We start from the raw sequence: 26,336 nt of genomic DNA, 5'->3' as shown, positions 1-26,336 counted from the left end.
TTTGCGGGGCGTTCTCGGGGACTTTTGCTGGACGCAGCAGCATCGTCACCACTGAAACGGGGACCAAACGGGAGAATGGTTCGTTTCAGAAACGATGCAAACGGAAACGGGTTTCCCACTCAGGCAGTGTATCGAAGGAGAACAAGCTGGGCAAAGAGATTAAAACTGTCTTCAGTGGCTTAGGGACGAACAGTGCCAGTACGAACAGCAAAGTGACAGGATTTGTTTTTAGTTGAATACCAGTCCTACCCGGGACTGGGGATGGAAAAAACCACCGTTTACGCCTCTTCATTTGCTCAACTATAAACGGCAACGGTTTCGGGAGAGTGATTAAGGACACCGTGCACGAGCATGCGATGGGAGTGAGACAAGGGTACCGTAAAGATACCATTCTGGTTGGTTTACTCTTTGATCGGGGATTTTACGCTTTCTGGAGGATTACAAGGTCGAGTTTATGAAGCGAAAGTATTGCGCACTTTTCACTCGTGTGCCTTACGTCCAGATTGTTTGGTTGGAGAAAGGATTTTTCATTGTGCTTAATATCTCAATAGGCTTAGCAATCTAAAAGAGATTATCAAACGATTGCGTGTTTGTAGCATTAATGAGCATTAATAAAAAATGGCACACCGTTTCTTGCCCGAACTTTATTCATGTTTAGGGCATTTATGTAAAATGATTCGATTCGATGCTCATGTTTATGTAACAAGTTAGATCATACTACGTCTGTATCCTTTTTTTCATCTATTACACATTGTTCCGGTAAACTTCGTTGCTCAAGCTAACGACCGAGACCGATAGCCGAACAGGACGATAGTTAAGAAAATAAAAGGTGGCCAAAAGTTTGCTCCTCTACACTGTATCCGATTCAGCAGCTACTCTATTGCATGGTGACCCGACCGGTGTTAAGCGTTCCATGGCATTCCCAAACATTGTACGCCATGAAACTTCCGGAAACACTCACAAGCGCACATAAAACCTACTGCACCGTAACCGGCCAGCATCGCAAAATGGGAGGTCCACGGTAGGACACACGGTATAGCATGGGACGGTTGCAAAAGCGATTGTGGTTGTTTGAAACATAGCTCCGCCTGACCAGCCATGATCTCACCACAATTCGACTATTATTTCTCTGCACTCACCTCCGGACGCCGTACTTCCGGTGCTTTCGCTCCTTTGTGGTACCGATTGTGTTCCTTCTTTTGAAAGCGATCTCGGCCCACAATCAACAGTAAATCTATCTTTTTATCAGTGGCCTCGACCCCACCGGATATGCATAGATACCGCACGCAGCGGAAGCTGAATTGTTCCAGTATGCCCCATCTTACCGGCAGCGCATGGTAAAAGATCGTAGAAAAATAAGAACGAGCAATCCGCAAGCAGTAGGACGACCGGCGCTTCGCATTTTGTCGAGTGCAAATGCTACAAGTGTGAAAGGTTGCAAACCATGCCTCGGGTTGAAAGTATTTGCTGGAAACTCTGCTGCGCACCGGCCAGGGCGTCCGAAATTGGTCATCTAGGTTCCGCACGCCCTCTACTCATGCTCATGCGTATTTTATGAGCACTCCGATTTAGGGGCAACATTAAATGCAAACCAAACAAACAAGCGGTTGCCTCTTTAACAGCCCGTCTCACATTTGCTAGATTCGTTCGATCAATTGCAGCACTTTGGTTAGCACAGCGTAGTGTTTGCATAACAACGCTACGCCGGTTTTTGAATCACAAGTTCTTCATTCGAGATTTTTGGGGTATTTCAGGTCAAAGCTCTTATCAAACGTCTACTCGATGTTGTCATCAGAGCACGCTCATGGAACGAGCAGTATGGTGTAGTGAACTGTCGCACGAATGTGATACGTAGGTAGTTGAACATTGGTACCGCTTTGGGTTCGGACGAACATGCTGTTTTCAGCAGATCGGACTCCCAAATTCTTGGTACAAGGGCTGGGTTTCATTTCGCTGCCAGTAGGCTTACGTTACGCTACGCACGGAGGGTCCATTTATACCCTTACTATAAGCACAAGCGAACCAACTGCTTTGCATTTGTGTAGTCTTTTGCCACGCGCTTGATCTACGACGAGAGCCCTTGGCACTGGTGGGATCAATACACACCGACGCTACCTTAGCACTGCGATGAGCTTTACTATGAAAATGTTATGCAAAACTGTGTTTCACATGCTATTCGGCTATTGCCGCCTACATTGCCATTCACCATATCGAAAGACTAATGAGATTCTGTTCTGTAGCTACGGCGTACCAGCCGCACGCTAGTGTTCTTGTTGGAAACGAAGCTAGTAGAAAATGAATTTTAATTTGTATTTTTTTTTCTGTCTCTTCTCTGTCTCTTTTTACCATTTTACAGCAGATGGTCCAGGGGATGGGACCGTTTCCGGGCACACCCGGTTTCCCGCCGGGCGCAGCACAAACCGTTAGCACAGACAGCCTGTCGGTGCAGGTTGTCAAAGGGGCGACGGGTGCCGGCGGAGGAGGTAGTGCTGGTGGTGGCGGCGGAGGAGGAGGTGGAGGCGGTGGGGTGGCATTGGATCAGCATTCGCTCAGCACGCTCAAGCAGCAGCAGGAGCATCTCACGCAGCATAACGCAGCCGTAGCTGCTGCCGCAGCCGCCGCAGCTCAGATTAATGCCGCCGCCTCGACGCAATCGTTGCGGAATGTAAGTACCAAATGCAATTTCAAGCACCCACTCAATCTACCTCTGGAACCGAGCACGGTAACAGTTGCAAGCACTTATTAGTGTAATTAAGATGCATCGTCGCCATTTGTCAATAAAAACATGTCGACTTCCGTGAGTTTTTTTTCTTGTTACGTATGTTTCGATATTTTTTGTTTTTCAATTCATGGATGCAAACTGCTTCCTAGTTTCATTGTGGTTACATATTGCATCTTTTTTGCGCTTCCCTTTCCACAGCCTGTGAGTCAATTCAGCCCATCGTCAGTGTTGGGTGCCCCGCCAGCAACGTCAATAGCGGTGTCACTGCCACTGTCCCTCCCGTCGACCATGGTGAGTGGGGCCGGGGCCGGTAATAGTGTCGGAGCCGCCGCAGGAATGGCCGCTGCCGCAGCTGCAGCCGCTGCCGCGCTAACCGCCAACGGTGGCTCACCAGGCGTCTCCACCGCTGTTCCCGGCGGTAACGGAGGAGCACCGGCAGGGACACTGAACGGCGCCAGCAATGGTGGCGCTGCCGGCGTCAACGGTAGTCCACTCGGAGCTGCCGCCAACGGTGCCGTTGCACTTTCGAACGGGATTGATCAACAGACTGTTAGCATGGTAAGTTCTGCGTAAAGCATAACCCATTATATAACGCTCGTACCAGTGGAAAAATGCACGACCACTGAATTTACTGCTCCAACCGTCAATTTAGTGTTCTTTAAATACATTCCTTTGAATAAATGAAAAACAAATACCCTCGGGATACTACGACTGATAAAAACTATGAACAACCGAAAAACAGCAGACAGAGTGATTCGTATAAGAGTCGAAATGTCTGGTAAAACGCTTTTAGTTTTTTTTTTAATAGACGTGTTTCTTTTTTGCTCGAAAATACAGACAAACGAGAATGCCGATACGTGGATGAAAGGTGTAGGTTGTCTTTTGTTCTGGCAGTTAAAAAAAATAACGCTATCAAAGATACAGCTTCTCTGTGTGGGATTGCTTGCCCGTCCTAATGAACGAGCATTCATCAACCAAACAAATAGCAACCATCCGAGCGAGGTCCCTCCCTGGAAACGAGATCGTTCGTCAAACGTCTACGAGCTTAAAAAACTCTGCTCCACACATATAGTGTGCGCCCAGTGAATCCCTCGAGCGTTGCAAATTGTCTGCCGTTCTGCTGTGCTATCATAAGGACTATAAATAAATAAATGTGTAAAAAACAGTTTTTCGAGGATTTGCTTCTTCTCGCAGCAAAATTGTTTAAAGAGCAACATTAGAAATTTTACGCTGAATTTTTTTGCAACAAGGATTTAAATCTGCACATTCATTATTCAGCTCAATTTATGCTTGACATCTTCATCGCCTGGTTGCTTGTAAGCAAAATAATGATACAATACCCTCATCGAAAACGAGCGGCTGGGATACGAGCCATATGGCACGAATCTGTCGCATCGGAGAAACGTAATGGCAATCCATTAACAACATCCCTAGCAAGAAGGTGCCTGCTAGCATCTGCATCTTTCGTGAAAAGGAAAAAGGATATCTTAGTATGTCACAAGATAGCTTCATTTAAAGCAGGACCTTTATCAGCGTGTTTGATGGGAACCAAAAGCTGTTGGAGATCGCCACAATATTGGCCAATCATTGTTCGTCCTTTCTGGGTCGGGATTCTGCTGGTATTCCGGAAGCCCGCTCCAACGACTTCCAGCTACTTGGGTAGTCCCGTCCACTGAAAAGGATAATCAATAGTCTCCGTATTAACAACCGTTGGTACGGGTAGGGCATTTGTGGGCATGCGAACACAGCTCAGCTGGAGCTTTTTATAGACTTTCACCTACCGGAAAATTAAACATCCTTTCCCCCATCAATTTCCAGCATTTTCCCAGATCGTTCATGGCCGCTGGGTGGAATACAACCGTGAACTCAATCACAAACAGGGAACTTCTGCGAAGTAGAAATTGGTAAATCTGACCGAGAATACTTTTCCATCTTGTTGTGGAAAGGACTGTATTGCTTGCTATTTTGTCTTCTTTCATGTGTTCCATGTCTTCACACGCACATGCTAAGATCACTTTACATAGCTGTGTTTTAACTCGAGGTAGGAAAAATTGTTCGAAATATTTATTTTTACGACGTTTTTGCAATAAGACGATTTCCCTAGCTCAACGTCATCCGTTTATATATTTTTTGCCCAGCGGGAAACTGCAAACTCCAAACTAGCTGTCACAAACGGAAAGACAACATATGTCTTAAGGTAAACAGACACGAGGGGAAAACATGCTTTCGTTCCCGATGGTGGTGACATCATTACCCTTTGCGATGCGAATCGTCATGCAAAAAATTACTTGCCAAATTTCCGCCAGATCCGCCGATCCCCTAGTGAATAATCTCAGTTGGCGCCTGGAAACCGGGACAACTCGTTGGACGGGAATGTGGCGAGCAAAACACGAATTCCATCGCTGCGAAGCACCATTCGTGTGCTGGCCTACTGCCAAACCAGGATCTTTTTCGGTCGTTTCGCATAAGCGAGAATGTGTTATTTCACTGAGTGTTTCTGCGCGATTCCCGCAGGGACCACGAAGTCGGGCGAGCGTACTCACGCCATCCCAGAATGATACTTTTACATTTCGCTAATTTATTCGCCATCATGTCATAAGGGAATTGCAGCATACTCCGGGTTCGGAGATTGAATTTATTAACGCGGACTTCGCTTTCGTGGGACCGGCGGGTCGTACCGAGAAGTGGAAATGCTGAAATGACTTTCCGTTGCCATTTGCCCGACTCCGTGTGGGTGCATTTCAGTGTAAAAATCTATCACTCGGCCAATTAGCTAAACTCGCCGGCTCGCCTCAACGGAAGGCGACAGAACGTGGTACAGCCGGCAATGATCGCGGGACGCCAAGTGATGGCCCCTCGTTGATGGATTTCCACTTTTCGTGATTTTCATCAACCCGGCTAGAAAATCCCCACCCCCTCTCATGCCATTTTCCGTCAGCATTTGCTTGTTAAGTGGAAATGCGTTTTTTATTACTGTTTTTCCTACCGGCGTTGTGCCGGATATTTCTATTTGATGGAGGCGCCTTGTCGCTAGTAATTAGGGTGAATGATTTTGTCATGTTCTTCCGGCGCTGCTGGTTTGACTACTTTGGCCATTGCGCTACTCTTTGGCAAATAACTAAAATCAATTCAATATCATGCACTTCCAATGAATGCACAATATTTTTGTTAGGGTTTATTGTAAGCTTTTTTACAGTGATGTGTTATAAAAATGGAATTTGACCAGTTAGTTGCACGCTGAAACATTGAATGATTTTACATTTTTTCTATGTGAGGCAAAATGAGAAGAGTAAATTTCTTAAAAAATACATTTGTTTTAACGTTGCGAAAATCTAGGTCAACATGATAAAAAACAGCGTTTCCTGTTTCCAATTACGACAAACCGGCAAAATCACCATTCCATAATGCCTGAGCTTGCAACAACACCCAAAGCTGCACTACGAAGAGGGAAATCTGGTCGTTTTTCATCTCTGATATCCGACGAGCAACAAAACAGCGAACGAACATCCGTCCAGAACCACCCATACTGCTATGATCGGAATGGGAGCTGTTTTATAGGAGTTTGCTTCATCTAACGGCATCGATTCTCACTTCGACGTGTCCAAACGAGGAAGCTTTTCTGTATAGCGTCATACAATAGCACCACAATTATTAATGACCAGGCGTCTCCATTGTGATGGACCAACGACACAGCTTTGAAGGGTATGAGCTGGCGTTTATAGGGTCTAAGAAAACTTGATGGATGCTGCAAAACAGGGAAAGCAGATGAATGAGATACCATTAATTCTTCTGGATCATAATAACGCTCGATGTTAATGCGTCCTGATTCGAGTCTTCAAATGTATAATTGTCGAGAAAGTTCGAGCTAAAACGCCGACGTTAAAGCTCTACGGTTTGATAGGGGTTCGGTTGTGCATTAATGCATATGATTTCTTTTCAAATAGAGAATCAAAATAAAGCCTTAACATTCTTCAATAATAATATATTGTCTAGCATGAAACAAATCAGAAAAAGATGCTATAGACAGTTGATTTACTAGCGACACGTATTGGAACAAATGTTTCACACGCATTGATAAAGCATTCCAAATGATAACAAAACGTTTCGTTTCTCAATGTTATGGAAATGAGACTATTTGAATTTGATTTCTGTATGTGAAAAAGCAGATATTGTTTTATTTATTGTTTAGTATTTTTCTGAGAAGGCAACATATGCGCTCAACGTAAACCCCATAAAATTCATCCTTATTATATTAAACAGTACCAAAATAGAATGCGCAACACAATAGAGACCAAATACGGCACAGCTGGAAATGTTACGAATTTTATATAGGTCATTGCACAACAAAAGGCGACTTTTCATGCTACTGTTGTCATGTAAAACATGGCATTAGGTACAAAACACTCACATATAAAAGTATTTCTTATCTTTCGTACGTTCCCATGTGAATGTAAGTGGTTGTTTTTGCAACGGTTGGAAGCAACTGAATGCGATACTAAGAAGTACTTGCAGGAAAGCAAGCATTATGACGATGATATTTTTAATGAGCGCTGTGTCATAGTATGATGCCACTGCTTGGCATACTGTCAGAGAAGATGACGAAGTAGAACGAGGGAGAAAAACAACTTTTCTTTCTCGATGTGTTTCAGATGATGACTGTGCATTGAGTAAACTTTTTTCTTCTATATTCCCACCACATAATATATTCTTTCCTAGGATGTTGTAAAATCTCGGAAAATCCATTTTACATCTTTATTCGCTGTGATAAGCTTTGGTAAATCTACCGATAAACACGGCTGTCAGATATCTGACGGCGAGGTACCTTGTGGGTTAAGAATGGCAACCACAAAAGGCACAGATGATTGGGTTATGTTAAAAGAAAAAAGAGGTGAAAGACACGTCATACGACAAGAATGACAAAAACGATGGACATACACACTCTTTTATTGATGTTTTCTGTCGTTGCTGCGAAGCCACCACCCACCCCCCTCCCACCCCTCCTGCTCTGGTGAACGGTTTTTGCTCAATATATTTCTCTGTTCATGTTGACAAATTCTTACACTACCCAGCGATTCCACCCATGTCTCACTCGCTCTCGTAGTGTGTTGGGATTATGGTCGTCAATCGCGTCGATTTTGTCGCAATGTGCAATTCGTTCTCCGCAGGGTATCGTTTAGAGTCGCAGGGCAGCATCATCTGCTTTGCTGACCGATGATACGGTCCTGTCAGAGGACAACGTTGATCCAAGTGGATATGGATACGAGGAAATGAATATGATCAGCAAACGCTCTTGGACTACCACCTAGAGTGCTTTGTCATTTTCGTTTCGCTTCTCCAGGATTACTTGCTTCCGATTGCTTATTACACTCAATTTTAATCCAGCATAGTTGAGTGAACCTCAGTTAAGAAATGTGCTGATGTTAGCTCGTTACGACACACACCGTCTGCGATAAAAGATTTTATAATCAGATTCATGATAGGCAAGCATTTCTGTCACCAACCGTTTACACCCTTCCTCTTGTTGTAAGGATATCAACGCTTAAATGGAATCATTGACGTTGGAAGAGTTTTTTTTTAAATATCCATTTATTATCATCGCTCGTCTCTGTTCGTTGAGCGGGATCATTATTTTTGTAACGCTTTTAAAATCCTAAACACCACTTCCGCCCCAACGGCAATGAAATGGCCCCATTGCGGTGCACTCTTCCGTAACGCATTGCTTTTCTCTTGATTCGCACGACCTGTCACACGTTTCGTGAATTATTATTAGACCCTCCGACCTATCTCTTTCACCGAGTAAATCTTCTTTTTTCACCTGCGCGCAATAGGATGTGATCCTGTCAGCGCTCCTGACACAATTACTCCGGGAAAAAGCACCCGGAACTTGGTTTCGATTGTGATGCTAATAGCCTTTCCCTACCCCGGCGTTTGTGGACCGTTATGCGCGCGTTAGTGGTTGGGAAAGCAATTTAATGTTCACTTCCGCTCCTTCTCGAAGGTTTGCTCTTCCGCTACCGAGATAGATGATGGTGGTTGTCCTTCATTTATTCACCGGCTCAAGTAGTCGGCCCACTCGGCGTACGTACGATGCTGGCGGTGGCCGTCATTTAGGGATCGTATTTTTTCCCTCGCAGGAACCTACTTCCGGTGCTCCACATTCGCTCTTTTGTGCTACACGCGCGCGCATTGGAAGGCATGATAGGAAGTAGCTGTAGCATAAAATGCGGTTTCACTAAGCAGATGGCGAGGAAGAGAAACCTACATTAGTGGAAGCAGCAGCAGCAGCGTCCGTGGAACCTGGAGCAATCTCTATTCAGTCCTCGAAATAATGAGCTCGCTATTTGGTGGGCCTAGAGATGGATGTAAAGCCAGGTTTGCCGTTTTTCTCGACTTTCCTCATTTTTATGCTCATTCCATCAGTGACCAACGCCACATCATCGTCAAGGGCTCAGGCTAACTTAGCTCTGGCGAACAATGAAGGATACAATGTATTGCGTTTTATGCGGTATCGTATATGCCACCATCGATTTTATGGCCTACTATGGGAAATTTTTCCTCATAAAAGCCTTTCTGTTTTTCTTACTCACAAATTATCAAAAGAGTGTTAAAACACATCATTTTAAAAAACTTTGTTCAGTTTCATTTGAGTTTATTCAGCGCTTGTTAGCCAAATTGGTTGGTTGCTATATTTTATCCTTTCATTTTGGAACATTTACAATGTGGAAAGTATGGTTGACCATAATGGTTAGCAGATATTTATGCTAAAATTCCCAACATCACTACCATGCGTTGCCTCTTGATTTTTCGTTGGCTTCTCGCGCATCATAAATATTCTAAGAGAGTGCAAAATCGTGTATTTTTCTTCTAAACAGCCCATCTAAGTGGCCGTCAAATCCGAGTACCATGAATAGAAATTGTTATGGCTTCTTGCAAAAGGTGGTGTTTGCTGAGTGCGTTGAAGTACTTTCTTTCCATCTACACACTTCTTCTTCATTGCCATTTTTCCTAACTGCAATAATTGCTCAAATTTCTCACAGCTATCTCTAGGTGACTGTGTGCTCTTTGAGCAGCTCTATTTGGACTCAAACCACTCAAGCCTCCTTCGCAGACCAATGTAATAAATGTGATTGTTTAATATACGCGTCGGTCAGACAGGAAATGGGAGACCGATGTGATGACGATGTGAGCCTAAACAAACATTAAACAAATTTGATTATAGCTCTCGTGGCCGATTGATTAATTATGAAGCAGAATAAGGTTCACTGTGTGCTATTTATGCCTGTGTCTCTCGTAGTACTTGCTTCTCCGATGAATCTTCGTTTTGGGTACATTTTCTGCGTAATTTCGGAATGTTCCTTTTCCGAACGGTAGTAATGAAATGACTTCATGCTTTCATAAACTACATGCGAGCGTAAGTGTGCGCATATTAATTCAAACGACGCTCGATTTAATACCTTGTCTTGAGCATCCATTGAATGCGCACACCAGCGAAGACGAGCAAGATTGAGATCTCAACTTAATCCTATTACATGCGAAATGGCAAATGAATTCATTCCCAAACAATATGGGTTTTGCGAGAGATTGGATGTTCATATCGTGTTCACAGTCGTAGACTGGAGCTTCTATATCTCTCGCAATCTTTCGCTTAGCAAAATCAAAACGATCGATTAGCCCACATTCTCATAGATGCTTGAATCCGGAAGCCTTTTTTATTTATTACTCCACATCTCGGACGGTATTCGTTTTAGCGAGTATTTTTATGTCAATTGATTTATTTTGATTCTTATTAATCTCATATTATAACACGTATCTTTCTTTATTTCATATTCCTTAACTATTATTGTATTAAACCATTATTCCCCTGTCAAATAATCTGCAGTAGACAGCATTATTATTATTTTGGTCTATTTGTATATATGAAAATATTAATTTAAGAACATTTTTTCATATATTAGTTTCATCGGATGAATAAGTCGATGTTCTTGAATGATGAGCGTTTTAGTAGAAAAACACAGCATTACATAACGCTAAAAGCACGAAGTACCAGGCGCCTCCATTATTACATATACCGGTATATGCTCGTTTTGACTAAGCGATATTAAGCGATGTCGAACCACAGTTTTAAGGTTAATATCATCAATATATCAAACAAATTAGCTTTATTTATAATATATTTCTGTTATAAGCGTACCTGTTTGTGTTTTATCTGACATGTACCACGTGTACGTTAAATTATTGTGATTAACACTTGGAGGCAATATTAAACACTACTTATATGTTCTGTTTCGGTCGAAAAATCAAATTTTCATCATTATTCTTCAATATGGCCTAACACGTAATCCTTTTTTTGCATTCCACGTAAACGTAATGTTTTTACCGAATGTCCATTCTAGCGTTAAACGCATTTATCATATTTCCATACAGCGGCTATCGTTCATGACGCATGGAGATATACGGTTGCATTGAACCGTGTTTTAAAAATGTCTTTTCTTATATTTTTCATTTCTTTGCCTTTGGCTCAACGGTTACACTTTTCATGCCATTCATGTTCAGTTATTTTTCCTTCGTTTCACGTTTGCGTAGCAAGCGAGGTTTCTGGCTGAGAAAAATAATAAGAACTTTTAGATTGAAAATGTCTCAGCTCGACCGGGGATAAGAAGCATGCACGCGGTGTGCATTATTCTAAGTCGTTCGCTTTCGTTCAATCGCTCTAAAATATCACTTTTTATTTCTTTCCTTTTCGTCATCATCCGTTGGTCGGTGAGTCAGTTTTTTTTAGTTGGCATAAAGTGGTCGTACAGTTTTGATAGATGAAAAAACGAACACGTATGTTGCCTCTTTCAGCTGTGCTGAGTTGCAGAAGGCAACATCGGTAGAAACTTTCCCTTCCTCTGGGAAGGTAAGCAGAAACTTAAGCCATAACTCATAGTAACAACGAGTTTAGATTGTCGATTCACGTAGCACTATCCAGGAAAGCTGCGGATTGCAAAAGAAACCGGTTTCTCGTGAATTGCTCTATCTAAGAGCCTGTTCTATTTGACAGTAGGAAAAATTGTGCTTTCTTTTTTGCTTTCCTTTTACCCGGTTTTCTACCTTGTTCAGGTGGAAAACGCGAGATAAAACATGGTCCAGTTGGGAGAAAAGTATAAAGATGCATTTATATTTCCTATAACCTTCAAAGCGATCGGCTTTCCATCTACATTTGCGTCGTCTTATTTCAGTACTCCTGCCTTGTGTACTTCGCTATCCGTACAAAAGATTACTCTATTTTTCTCGTTTCCAGTTTTGAATTCGATCCGACATCTAACTACAAACCACATCACCTGGGTCTAGATGATTGATCATGTTGCGTGTTGAAATTTCACCAGGGTTACAAACGAAAATGTTGAGCTAACGATAGATGTTCTTGGATCGGTATGCAGAACAGAATGGTTACTCACAATCGCATGTTAACCTTGAATTACACTGAACATATTTAGATATTAAACTGATGAAGAGACGTAACGATGAGTTTATTCAATTCGGTAACTCATGTTTAACGTGTTGCATCTATTCTAACAATAATGTATTTCTCTTCAAAATTTTAAATCTCATGCACATACAGTTGTATGGATTGATTTACTAAAGCTTACAATTTTTCAAACAAGCGCTGCAATTTTGTAATTGATACCTTGTTGTATTCCCTTTGCATCGATACTCATGGTGAAATGGTACTTGTGCTTATTTTTCAGAGCATAAATGAATAAGGGTTTATTCTGATAATTTATTACCACGCCTCTCGACAAACAGCTCTCCTGTTTTCCTGTGTCCACGTTCGAAAACTGTTTGCAACCCGGATCGTGTGTCACTGTCGGTCGTTTATCAACGATATCAGTTGAACGTTGGCTCTTGCACGTAGGAACAACTTTTGCATATTCTTTTGCCTTCTTCACAATGATATGCTATGCTCCATCTATACGTATCTGACGTCGGCGAGGTTATAGGTTACGCCGAGCAAAACTCCCACCATGGAAATGGTACTTTATCTTGTTAATGGAGTTTACTGCACGATATTTATTATTAACTATACTTCAAAATGCTGATTAGAGAACTTGAAAACTGAGTGCGATTCGGTAGCTATGTGACAATAAAACGAAGCTAAGAAATGCTGAAATGAGATGGAAGCTGAAACGAAACCTGCTTTACATTCATCGCTCCTTTCGATGCAGTCTATAGAAGGTGGGTTGCTGTATGTAGAATGTATCTCTATTGATATGTTCACCTGGGAGATAGTAACAATAAAATTTATAAGCAACAGTAAAGTGGCAAAACGACTTTCAAGCTGGCTCTCTCTTTCAGCATTTTTTCAACCTCGTAAACCTTGCGATATTTTAAATTGATTTCCACGGCTGCAACTCACATGTTAGTTACATAATGTTTTTGAGAAATTCTGAAACACTATATTTTGGAACACATATATACACTATACACTAGACAAATGTTTGCAATATGTTCAAATAGAAGTTTCAATTTATATGTAACAGAAAAACAACCATCTTCAGTTTGACATTCCTTCTCGTCGAGTCTTTGGTTGAACATTCCTTAAGAAAGTATCGGATACGAGTTAGGAAAGCGTCGTTCAAGTTTGCTTTGTAAGCACTCTTATTACCCCTCGAGAGACGCCTCGGCTCCTGATCCCAATTGCACCGTCGGAAAAATCAGTCAACAAAATAAACCCAACCACCCTCCGATTCCGCTTCCTTCGACTTCACACTCGAAAATAATTCAATCAGTATCGAATATCGAGCGTCATAATGACAGGTCACCAGTCGAGTTAAAACGAAAAGCACAGTCTGAGCAGACACCCGTATGTGTCGGGTAGTATTTCTTGGTTCTGGAGACTCCTATGTGCGGGCTTTGGCTAGATTTTTTTTACGATCCCAAACCGTTCGTCCCTTGTACGTGTGAGACAACACTTGATAATATGAGGGAAACATGACACTTTTTTTGTGCTTCTATTCACCTTTTACAAAATCCGACTCCTTGTTTTCCGGCGCCTTATGACACTCTGATCGGATACCATCTCGTTTTATTCGATGAAGAAAGGTATAACTATTTTTAATTTAATTTCATCACCCTTGGCTTCAGCTATGGTTCCCAGCTCTCAGCTCAAAATGTTTTCTTCAATTCTTTGTACTGCGTTGTGGCAGGTGTGCTTTAGTTGAATTGATGAATCAAACAGTGTGAAATTGGATTGGCATTTCGATCGAAGTAAATTTTATTTCTCTATCGCAGCTGATTGCGAATCCGAATTCAAAGGACTTTTAGCACGAGCAAGTAGCGAATCGCATGAGTTTGATGAAACGAACTGTAACAATAGGGTGATTGTTTCTTTTACAGAACGTATAGAAATTGTGCTGTTTCAGTTATAGTTTTCAGAAATAGTTGAACACCATTTCTGTAAGCCTAATAAATGTTTATCGTTAATGTTTTCTTGTTATTTTGTTATTATGTTACAGTCCGATTTAATACACCAATCGGAACAGGAAGCATCCAACAATGTATCAAGTGCCAACACATCAGACGTTGCTTCGTCGGTTTTGAGTAGCGTCAGCAGCAATAGCAACAACGTCAGCAACCCGAATAACGCAGCTGTCTCGGCGGCCATTGCGGCGGCAGTCAATTCAATAAGCAGCAACACCACCAACAACAACGCCAGCATCACGAGCAATAGCAACAGCACCGTCAACGGCAGTAGTAGCAGCAGTAACGTGAGCAACCTGGTCGTGACGGCAGCGGGACCGATCGGTGCGGGTACGACCACGGTTGTTTCGGCCATTCCTCCCACCATGACCTCGTCCGCCGTGGCTCTCGCTCAACAGCATCACCAGCAGACGACTCTGATACAAGCGCAGCTACAGCAGCAGCAGCAGCAACAGCAGCAACAGCAACTCAATGGCCAACAGACAACCCAGCAGCAGGTGGTAGTGAGCAGTCAGCAGCAACAACAGCAGTCCCAAAGCGTGGCAGCGGCCGTAGCTGCTTTGACCGATTCCAAATCCCAACCAAAGCGACTGCATGTGTCAAACATACCTTTTCGCTTCCGCGATCCGGATCTTCGATCCATGTTTGGGGTAGGTTTCAATGAACAGCTTCATTTCCTGCATAAAAAAGTATTCATTAAAAATGTCCATCCTTTTCCTCCACAGCAATTCGGTTCCATACTAGATGTAGAGATTATCTTTAATGAACGAGGCAGCAAGGTATGTATTAAATGTTTTGGTATGCGCTAGTTTTTACACCAATTGTTAGAATTCTCAAATATAAAAGAAACAATTCAATACCAACGAATTTTAGATAGATCCCTCCTTTCACTGCTAGGGTTCCGACTGAAAATTAAGCTTTGTTTGAAGGAAAACTAAATCTGGCTCGTTATTTTGTTCGGCGAAATTACCGAGTCCTGAAACAATGAGCTTTTGATTTCTTTTTCTCTCTTCAAACAAACACAAGACATATCATGGGTTTTAGGAACGCTTGGAAATCATTTTTATCCGTAATTGTGAATTCTATGATGACTCACCAATTTTGAAATTACATTACATTAGTGCAACAACTTCCCGTAAGGGTACATAGCAATGTATGTAAAATGTAGCGCACACCTCTATGCGTTGCACCCATGAAACAAATTAGAAACTGAATAATTAAATTACGATCAATCTAAAAAGTTTGAGTAAATTGTAGTCATGATTAAATTGGGTAGAAAGTGATTTCCCTAGCGATCAAAAATGAAATAAAACCCTGATACCATAGCGACATGACTCTTAATAATCAACTCCTACCTTCCTTCCTGTGGAATTTTGTCCAACAGTTGAATTCAACAATTCCTCAACAATAAGTGAAAAGTAATCCCACGATAAAAGCTGCGCATACCTTTTTTCTGCTGCAGTTAAGCGCTCTTGAACTTTACAAAATTTACGCTTGAAAACAATTTGCAATAAAAAAAAAGTGTTAATATCCGTTTATTTATATAAACATTCAACTATCCTGCGTACCTTTATCACGGTTTCACACATACATAGAACACTTCTTACGCCCTGTATCCTCGAACTGTATCCAATGTATCGTCACCTATAGCAATTCCTCTTCACAGAAGCCATCATATTACTTCCTTCCTGATCCTTTATCTCAGTTTACTTACATATTGTTTTTTTCTCCCCAGTCACAAACCACAGCACAACCCGTTTCCATTATCAAACTTTTATTTTTCATGTTAAATGACTTATTTTGTTTCATCTTTCCGGCCGTTGCTTAGAGTTAACATTTCTCGGATTTCGAGCATAGGCAAGTGTAATACTTTTGATATAAGAAAGAGTTTTACATTCAAACGTTGTAGTTTTCTTTTGTTATGTTTGTATTCATGCTTTACGTTAGATTGTTTCTTCTAATTTTTCCATTTTATGTTATTGTTATCAGTATATGTTTCACAAAACATTATTAAACTATCTACACTGTTTCATTTACCACATTTCACTCAATTTGATGTGTGTATCATGAAACCCATAAACTTGCATATTTCATTACATACAAACCAGTATTTTACCTTTTTGTTATCACCAACGTTCATTTTCTCAATTGCCGTTTGTGACAATCGCAAAACAGTGATTTCTAAGTGTTGTAATGTATGAAAACCATTCGTTTAAGTATCATTTTTCTTCCCAGTCTATCATTTATTTGTGTTTTAGTTTTCTTGGCTACGATATTACAATTGTGTTTTGTATTGTTTCGCAATTAATTGTACTGTAGCATAAGCCCGTACTTTTACGACAAGAATTGATTTCGAACTATTGTTTGATTTTTCTTCAAAACTATTGTTATCACAAGTTCAAACATGTGCTGCGCTTCTATATCCTCTGTGATTTTTTGTTGGTATTTAAGCTGCCTTACTTTCGCTAAATTTTAATAAAATGTTCTTTTCTCATGCCCTGCATTTTCGAATGATTGCTTCCTGGATTTCACTTTTTTTTAATTGTTGTATTTGTTTAAACGAATTTTTATTTACAAGCTACGTTGTATTGTTGTTACTTTGTTATATATTTCTCCTATGAAAGTCTTCTTATTTTACTATGCTTTTTACTACGTTTTCCTTGTGCGATTACCAACAATCCTTATCACATTTTTTCATTACCTGTTCAAATTTATGTTATTTGGTCTTTATATATGAGATCATTTTCCATACGTTTTTTCAGCAACGCACGCATTGTTTTTTGTCGATAGTACAAATTTTCATTTTTTTTTCGAACCGACACAATCAGCATTTACTATAGCTATGCAATTCTGTTTCTTTCCTATTTTTCCTGTTATCATGATATGATGTGTTTACTACATGCTTGTTTATTGTTACCCAATGAAGTGTTCATTGTATTGGTTATCGTTTTTTAGTCTTTAGTAATTACTTTATCAAAAAGATGGTTCCATGATGCATTATTCTTCCTAGTCAACATTGAATTGCTTGATAGAGAATACGTTGCATAGTAACATTTCTGAATGCATCGTCTTCAGAAATATGGTCTTTTAGCATAGACCGATATATTTAATATTGCAATATCCTTTCAAAATCTACCTCAACTAAAGCAGTGTATGGTTGGGATGTGTGATGCGAATTCCAGTTGCTGGTTGTTTCCAAAACATTCTAATTTTTACGGAATGCTCATACTTATATGTGTACTCTCACTGGTTGTTTATAATTTCTTTAAATTTTGCATGTTTGGCTGACCGAACGGCTTCGAAAGGTTTATAAGGTAGCTATAAGTTTTAAACGGTGACTTGATTTACCGGTTTACATGTAAGGAATGCTGAATAAAGGTTGAGTAAAGATATTCTGCAACATTTCTTTTTGATGTATTAAATGTTGTTTTACCCGATTAAAATAATATATATATATATTTAAACCTTAGCCCAGAATAATTCCTTGTAAAAAGCATAACAGTGTTCTATTAATTCATATCATGGAACATTGCTTCCAAACGGCATGAGCTCAATAAATGAAATGTTTTAAGCTATAAGTAGTTATTAGCTTGAATTTTGTTAAAATATGCTGTGGAATATGGCTATTTTTCATCTATAGAATTTTTTTTAAACAAAAGTCTAGAATCCAAATTTACTACATTTTTATGATATTGACTATATTCATAATGCATGAATGTTTTATTACATTTGAGTGATTTTACAAATACTAGGGTTTGCCAACTGACAGGAAAATTTCACGATGATGAAATGATGAATTCACGTCTATATCACTCGCCTAGAGTTTAGCTCAAATACGAGGATGAATAGAAAATTAGATTAATCGTAAGAAGCCTATGTTTACTGAATTTTACGCTATGACAAAATTTAATTATCAAACAACCTTTTAGAACAACATATTGCAACAAAGATATAGTTGAGCACGCACTTTAAATTGCCACAACTTTGTTTGCAACGAATCGCGTCCATATCCCAACCAGAAGATTCAGTCACGGTGTCTTCACGATAATTCAATATTTGATGAATTCTAAGGTTAGGTCTATTTTAACCCTTTTTGATTTAATTAACCAATGGGCTGAACTGCTTGAAAAACAGTGCAAATGTAAATTTTTTTATAAAATTCGTCTGCCTCTCTCCCCTGGTGTGTCACATTATGCTTTGTCCGTTAAATTTCACCATTTATTTTTCATTTTGAAACAGATATATTTGTCCTCCTGATTTTGTGTATTTAATAGTAAAGCATTTTGTTCCCAAAACTCATGGTGCTTGGTTTGTGCACTCATTCGTGAAACCAACAACTGTCTCGTTGTAAATTGCAGTGTTCTGTACGAAATCTAAACCAATTCGACCCTTCTATCCTAGTACCTTGACCATCCTTTCCTGACATTAGAACAACTAGAACTACAAATTATCGCTCCAGGTTTCTTTTCCCTTCGATACATATGATATTTCTATTGTTATACAAAAATTTACTTAGATTTAAACTGTATAAGACGACAACAAATGACCAAACAAATAATCAAACATACAAGCGAACGAGCAAAACCATACGAAAAATGATACCATTATATATACAGATAATATATATAATACAATTTTTTGTTGCACGTTGTTTTTGAGCGGACGCTGTTTTAATGCATGTTTCTTGTTCTGTCCTTGCATGTAGGGATTCGGTTTTGTAACATTCGCTAATAGTAGCGATGCGGAGCGAGCACGCGAACGTCTTCACGGCACTGTGGTTGAGGGACGCAAGATTGAGGTGTGCATGAAAAACAAAGTTTTTTCATTTTTCTTTATATAAATATATATAAACATATATTATCCTACTTTCTCTATCGATTTTTCATCCTTTTTATTTCATGATTTTACTTCTTTTTTTATTTATTGATTTTATCGACATCTAGTTATTTCATTCATTCATTGTTTTTATTTACCCTCATTTTCACCATAGTCGTTTTATATTATTTTCTTTTATTTGTGTTTGTTATTTTTGTTCCTCTTTATTATTTTTATTTTTAGTTTTAACTTTTCAATTTTAAGTTTTTTGCCATGCATTCTAAGTTTTATTTTGTTCTAGCATCATTGATACTTGCTATATACATATTCTATTTAGAAAATACGTTGCGTATATGAAACACTGTAACCATTCGATGTTTTCTCAACTCTTCTAGTGAAAGAATGCAATCAAAGCAAGCAATAGAAGAGTGTTGATTCTCAAGCAAAATCTAACCTTCATGTTTCATTTTTTAATTCAACCAAAAATCTCAATTTTATTCATCGCCTTCCTGGTCGTAGTCGTACGTTTGGATTGTATAACGGAGCATTTATGTATTATGAACCACAGCGATGGTTTCGAATTTAGTCGTTTCCAGTTTGAGAATGAGTTTTCTTTCAGTTTTCTTGTCTTTTACACCCATTCCTAAACAATTAGACGGCTGCGTGCGTGCATTGATATGAGAATACTAGCATTATTTCTTTGTAACATGCCAAACCCCGCTCTTCATTGATGGTTTGATTTTTAGTTTTAATATATTTTGTACTTCCCACCTGATACTGTGGAAAAGTGTTAGCAAGTTTTATTGCATTTGCTTTGGGCTAGACTGATATATTGAAGAGTAAAAAGAGTCGCTCAACAGCACAAATTATTTCTACTCTATGTATGCAGCTTGTTTGACACTTTGTGGTTGTGGAATACTTCTGGAATGGTAAAAAATATTGATCGTGTTATGTTTTATTTTGTGATTGCCCTTAATTGTGCCTCGTACCATACATTCCTCTTTTTCCCGCGCAAGTTTATTATGCTCTATGGATTCCTTGACATTGTTTCCCCATCCCAATATTGATCATGGTGTTTCTCTTGTTAAATGCCTAGCTATTTGCATATTTGATGCGGTTACAAACATATTTGATTTTTCTATTTTATTCTCGACATACACACACGCTACGAAACGCACAAACACAATGTACATCATTCCCATAAGAATGGCGAAACCACACAAAATTGTGTAGTTGATAAAGTGTCTTCATTTTAGTTCGAACGATTTTCAACAATGTTTTGCTGCTCTGGTGTTAGTACTACTGCTTCCATGTCAACTTATTACCATTTCAATTGCTCCCCATTGCTACACCTAACCTGTTAATCATCTAGCATACGTAATTGGGTTGGATTGTATTGAATTTGGCTTTTAATATTTTGGATAGAGTTGCTCCAGCTTTTGACATTTCGAGCTCTCAAATATATCCTTAACGCACTTCTTTGGATGACAGGGTATCCGTTGAGTAATTGTTAGCATCATGATTCAATTTTGGTAGCTTTTATATGTACACTACGGTAGTTTGCACCGAATGTCACCACATTTTAGCATCCTTAAAAATTCCGTCACTAAAAAAACATGTTGCTCAAATTGCTAATACTCTCTAAAGTTTTTAATAGCTGGTTTATGATAGTGGCAACGCTGTGATAACAGAACAAGATGCATTTCAAATTACTGGACGGAGTTGCTTCTCCTTTCCATTTTTATAAAATTCATAATTATTGAGATGTATTTTCCTGTTGATAGCCACAGAGCACAACGACTTAAAAATGCTCCCATATTAGATAACAACCGCTTTTGGAAACACCCTTTTAGACACTAATTCGATACTAGTGTATGTCACTTCTCTGCTTTGAAGCCGACGATAAAATTGCGTACACACACATTTTCAACGAAAATTTTAAACGAATTAGAGTTTGTGCATCATCGTTCGTTGATATATTTTACTGACCTGATTTAACAAATTTTCATAAAGCTTCAATTTCAAGCCTTAGATTGTGCATAGAAAACAAACTTAAATTAGTTGATTTTTTAGCTATTTTTTACGTGCACGAGTATCTATTTCTGCGTAAAATGTTTTTAACAAACAAACCTAAAATAAAATGAATCCAATCTCCCTGAAATCGTTAAAACTGAAAAGGGATTTTTTATTTACTTTGACGCACGAGAAACAGAGCAAAGCGAATGGCATTCTGTCACAGGTACGCCAGTGCATGATGCTGTGCCTGTGTTTCCAACGACGAAGCTCATTTTTCACTGCTAGCGTTTCCTACGTTTATCTTTCAATCTCTTTTTATCACTACCACAGCAATTATCGTCCGCAAAATACTGGCCAACAGTTGCTCGACTGAAATTTAATGGCTCAAATGGTACGTTTAATTTCCTTCTATCTTTGGATGAAGTGCTACAACTTCATACTTGTAACTGGTAACTTCAACCAACGCGATAGGATTTTCTTTCACTTTTAAATGCTCTTCACACCGTTCCAGATGAATCGAAACCACAATCTGCAATAACGTACATTTCTACGACAAGAAACATTTTGATATTGTGAAGCTTGCGTACTTCATTTTACTTTATTTAACACACAAAGGTTCCAAATATAAAAAAAATAAAGTTTACCTAATTCGGCATTAGGAACAGGGTACGTGCAAGTTAAATAAAGTTTGATAATATTCAAAACATCATGCAGCATGAGCAACACCAGTTATATTGTTTAAACTCAGATGTATAGATAAAATTTATAGTTAGTCGAAAAGCACTTATTTAACAAATGATTTATCAGAGAACTGATACTGAAATCGTCTATGTAAGATAACTAAAGGCGGTGCAATTTTCTCGAATCAATATAGGCTTCAACCTACTTCTCGAGATCAATTTGACGTAGAAATTTCAATTGCACGCGGGAAGCTTCTAACACGGGTCTTAATTAAGACGTTCGTTCTGGCGAGGATGGCTCCAGTGTGTCTTCCGAAGAAAACGAAACAAAACAGGGCTCCTTTAGCTTCGGGGAAGATACAATTTTCATTCAAACCCAATCAGGGAGAGTTGTCTATCGCCTGTGATATATACCTTGTGGAATATCGTGCTGGAATGCAGGCAGAAGGGATACGGAATGTTTTGAGTTGTTCAATAGCAAGAAACATGATTGCCACGGCTAAAAGTAGGGATGTGGCAAATTAAGTTTTCCCAGGACCCAACTTTTGTCCGACAGATAGCGCTGCCCGACGATTTCATAGAAAATTAATTTCTATCCTTTCATTTCATCCCACTGCTGGATCGTCCTGCTAACAGAATATTGCACGACTCTGAGATTACAATCGGACCGTTGATTGTATTGTTTTACACAATTAAGTTACGTTGGAATAGTAGTAAAAACAACAAACAAATAAATCCATCCAATCCAATGTATCTCTAATCATTTTCAAACACCTCTAGATAAAGCTGCAATGTTTAGTCCATTATTTTTTGCCACAAAATATATTGTGCTACACCTACCGCACACTCTCGCCAATCACGCCAGTCCCAGCGATAATTCTTTTACGCTACGCCAATACAGTGGCTCCATCCGATTGCTGTGCTCGTTCTGCACGCGTTTTCGATGCCCACAGAATTCCAATTCATCAGGCTGGGTTGGAAGGCCACCAATAAACTGGCTCCCAATTTCGAGCGCCAACCTGCAATCAATCGTTGTCAAGCCATTGCATTCACGGCGCCACTCACTTCAGTGTAGCCATTTTGCTGATCATGGCGTGAAACAGTCGAACAGAATTCTCTAAAAAAATAACAGCAGTCGTAATACATGAACTTGTGCCGCGAGCATGAGAGACTTTGAACAGGAAAAACACTACCCACAAGCTAATAACAAAACAGGTTTAAAAGAGATTTCACCCTGGTACTACAGAGCAGTATGAGCAGCTCGATTTTTATCATTCTTTTTTCCATCCCTCACGAATGCTCTTATGCCGCTCACTTTACAGGATGAAGCAAAAACGCTTGGTGTTCTGGTGGATCTGTGTGGGAGCTTTTGAAGAAAAAAATCAACCAAAGATTTATTGCCATCCGATAAATCCGGTTGCTATCGCTTCACGGGTGCCGAGCCGGAGTTTTCTCCGTTTCACATATATCCATCCTCAGTTTTGTACAAAAAATATCACCTATAGAAGAAAACTTCCTTTTTACTCTGTGACGCGCTAATAAGCATTCTTTACGCGGTCCTCGTTGACATTACAGGCCGCTTTTGTTATAGTCGGTAGTGTGAGTGAAGAACAGCTTGGAATAAGTTGAAAAATGAACAAAATCCTTTCCGGAAAATATCAAACAAAAGGTGAACAGATACTCAATTTTATTCTCCCATAGTCTCATTAAGCTTTCAGTATGGCTTACAAAAAAAGCGATACTAACGATGTGCATTTTTCTGCACCAGTAGTCGCTACTGGCACTACATAAGCTAGCTTCTAATCCCTGGCTTTTTCCTTACCTACTCTCGAATCAAAGAACGGAGGCTACGTAGAAGAACGAAGCGAAACGTTTAGCATTACTGACTTACCGCCCGAACAAGTTCGAATAAAGGATGCTCGGCCAGGAAGATGGTTACAAATCACCCAGTCAAAGCAAAGGCCATCCTTTATCCACGTTTCATTTGTTCGGTCCTTTGAACGAGCAAAAACGATTTTTATTCCGCATTGTATATGGACCTATACCCTTACACCGAATATGCTGCAAAGGTGCTTAATCCTTCCGTTCAACTGAGAATATGCAGCTCGTGTGGCGTTTCTCCTACATCTGGCAGCTGATGTTGTTTTTTTTTCTCCCAAACCCTGGCGCTTTTCGAACGCTGACAACCGCGGATGCAAATCAGTTTCCGCAGCACGGTTGCCGAGCACGCAGCAAGTGATTGGAGATCAACGTGGATATCGCTGTGCTGGGAAGCCGATGTTCATCGATTGGTAAAATCGATGAAACGCTGAAGGCAGTTGCTATAGGAGCAACATGCTCCCAATACGATAAACTCAAATTTCATGATTCCCTTGCGTCGTTCAATACAAGACACTACTGAACGCGTTCTGCACAATGTGTTTGACAATGTTTTGCATCGCTATATTTTTTTTCGTGATTCACTATCTGAATCTATCCACTACTGGGCTAGTAGCATGTCATTTTTTCGTATGCAATCGAGCCCGGATGCAGTTTTTTGGATTTTTTTGAAGGCAAAACCCGATACCGTCGCGGCGCCGCCTGACAATGCGATGATTTTTCCACCGAGTAAGCCTGATCCAATTGTTGCATATTTTATGCAATGGTACGCACGTTGCACCGAATAATTTCACTGCGTTGCCGCTTCGAATTGGTACGACTGTCGTGGGCGGGTTTTAACCACAACATAAAATGCAAATGTGTTCACCGTTCCGAGAGGTGAATAAATTCAAAGAAGAATCGATTCTAACCGCCTATGATGGTGGCATCAATGCATCGATCAGTACGATTCCCGAAGCAGTATTCCAGTTGCACAATCCTAGATCATAAATCTAAAAACACCTAAACCTTTTTGGCAATATGTGCTATTAATCAGATCTATTCATTTAGTTGTAATTAGAAATTGAACTTGTTGCCACCTTCATATAGTAGCCCAGTTTGGTTGCCGAACGAAAACGTGAACGGATTGTCATCCTCTGGCCTTCGCTATTGAATTCCAATTATAAATGTGCCATGAAGTAGAATACAACTGGAACCATATCTCTCGTTGCCTCAGATGGCAAAAGTGATAAAGGTAATCGATGTACCAGTGCCAAGAAAACCGGCCATGCACGGCCACGGGAATAATTAAAAACGTGACGTGAAAGGATAATAAAAAGCCGCTGCTACGAGATGAGCGAATACAGGAAAATCGAAAAGATCATCTGATCTGCTAGGGATCCTCTCTCCTGCAGATGGAAAAATGAACGAGTGACGTTTAATTAAAAATGATACCAACACCGGGACTCGCGGCCATCCCGTTCGGACCGAGCGGCAACATTTTAACACGGTTTGCTTCGTCCCAATTCCCGTTTGCTGGTTCATTTGTCGTGGTGATGAACCGGAAAAGGAAACGGAACAGTTGTCCGGTTTCTGTTAAACAAAAACCCTACTCTGCAGACCCAGAGACACCGCAATGTGACACTTTGGTCGTTCGTCGCTTGAATGGGTTTTTTTATGTAATATACTCTCGTATAAAACCAGTTTTTCCTTTCTCTCTCTCTTTCTTGTTACTGTAAAAAAAATCATGCACGAGAAGCATACGAATGAAAGTTTTTCTGGAGATATATTAAAGTGTATCGCGGTAACCGGGCACGTCCTTCACAAAGAACAAGCTTTTAATCTCGACCCAGCATGAAGCAGCTCAAACTTTGAAAACTATATGTTCGATGAAGGAGTTACGCTGATAATTTTCAATTTAATTTATTAATGAGAAACATAAGTTTCTCTGCTATCATTACCGTCATGTTGAACAGTTGTGCAATGGTAGAAATTGATATTTTGGGGTGAAAACGAGAAAGTCTTGCAATAGGATTCATGATTCTAGATGAAAATGATGTTCTCATCGTTTGGAGCTCGTTTAGTAAAGGTCAGCTGTATTAATAGTTTCGTCATACAATAACGACTTTATGACGTTGTAAATGCTGTTAATTGGTGAAAAACCATCCAAGCACAGTTTCAAACGTGTCCTCGAGTAAATATCGTAATTAATTTCCATACCCTGTAGACAGGGCTTTTCACCACACTCCTGTACGCGAAGCTTATACAAACGAAGGCTCCACAATGAAAATCAAACCAATTACAATCCAAATAAACCACTGTTACAGCTCCAACGCCCATCGCAACCCACCGATAGCACCCCGATTTTGCTCTGTCAATTTATTAACGCAATTATTCCGCCTGTTGACTGCTGCACAGTTTCGAAACTGGAGAATACTTTGTTTTATTTTATTTATTTATTTTCATCTTTTCTCCTTTCAGTAGGCTTTATCAGGGCACCATAAATGTAAACTGTCATGAAAAATATATGATCATTTAAGCAATTTTTATGGTTTTTTATCGGGCGTTATGACCAATCCCTTTGCAACACAATGGAAAAGGTGTAATGGTTTCTCTAATTAAAACATAAATTATCATGCAGATAGAGTGAAACGGCCGCCGTATCGTCAGGTTGAAAACAATGCTTATACCCCTGCGAAATCCACGGCCGTGTTGATGCGACGAATTCGTACACGTTGCTATAGTTACGAAAAGCTGCTACTAGCAAACCATTGCTATGGCCA

At 39.9% G+C, this 26,336-nt stretch overlaps 1 protein-coding gene across 1 annotated transcript in view; it reads left to right on the top strand.

Annotated features, from left to right (window-relative positions):
• Positions 1-26,336, top strand: part of LOC128722599 (hormone receptor 4) — a 151,884-nt gene that overhangs the window by 99,987 nt on the left and 25,561 nt on the right. The window contains exons 2-6 of the mRNA XM_053816273.1: positions 2,357-2,665; positions 2,921-3,280; positions 14,221-14,835; positions 14,911-14,964; positions 18,891-18,983. Of these exons, the coding sequence (XP_053672248.1) occupies positions 2,360-2,665; positions 2,921-3,280; positions 14,221-14,835; positions 14,911-14,964; positions 18,891-18,983 (1,428 nt within the window). The 5' untranslated portion in view covers positions 2,357-2,359. The remainder of the gene's footprint in view (positions 1-2,356; positions 2,666-2,920; positions 3,281-14,220; positions 14,836-14,910; positions 14,965-18,890; positions 18,984-26,336) is intronic.

This window comes from Anopheles nili, chromosome 3, assembly GCF_943737925.1.
Source record: "Anopheles nili chromosome 3, idAnoNiliSN_F5_01, whole genome shotgun sequence".
In the NCBI taxonomy this organism is placed as follows: Eukaryota; Metazoa; Arthropoda; class Insecta; order Diptera; family Culicidae; genus Anopheles; species Anopheles nili.
Note: the sequence above shows the minus strand (reverse complement) of the source record. Positions and strands in the feature narration are given on the sequence as shown.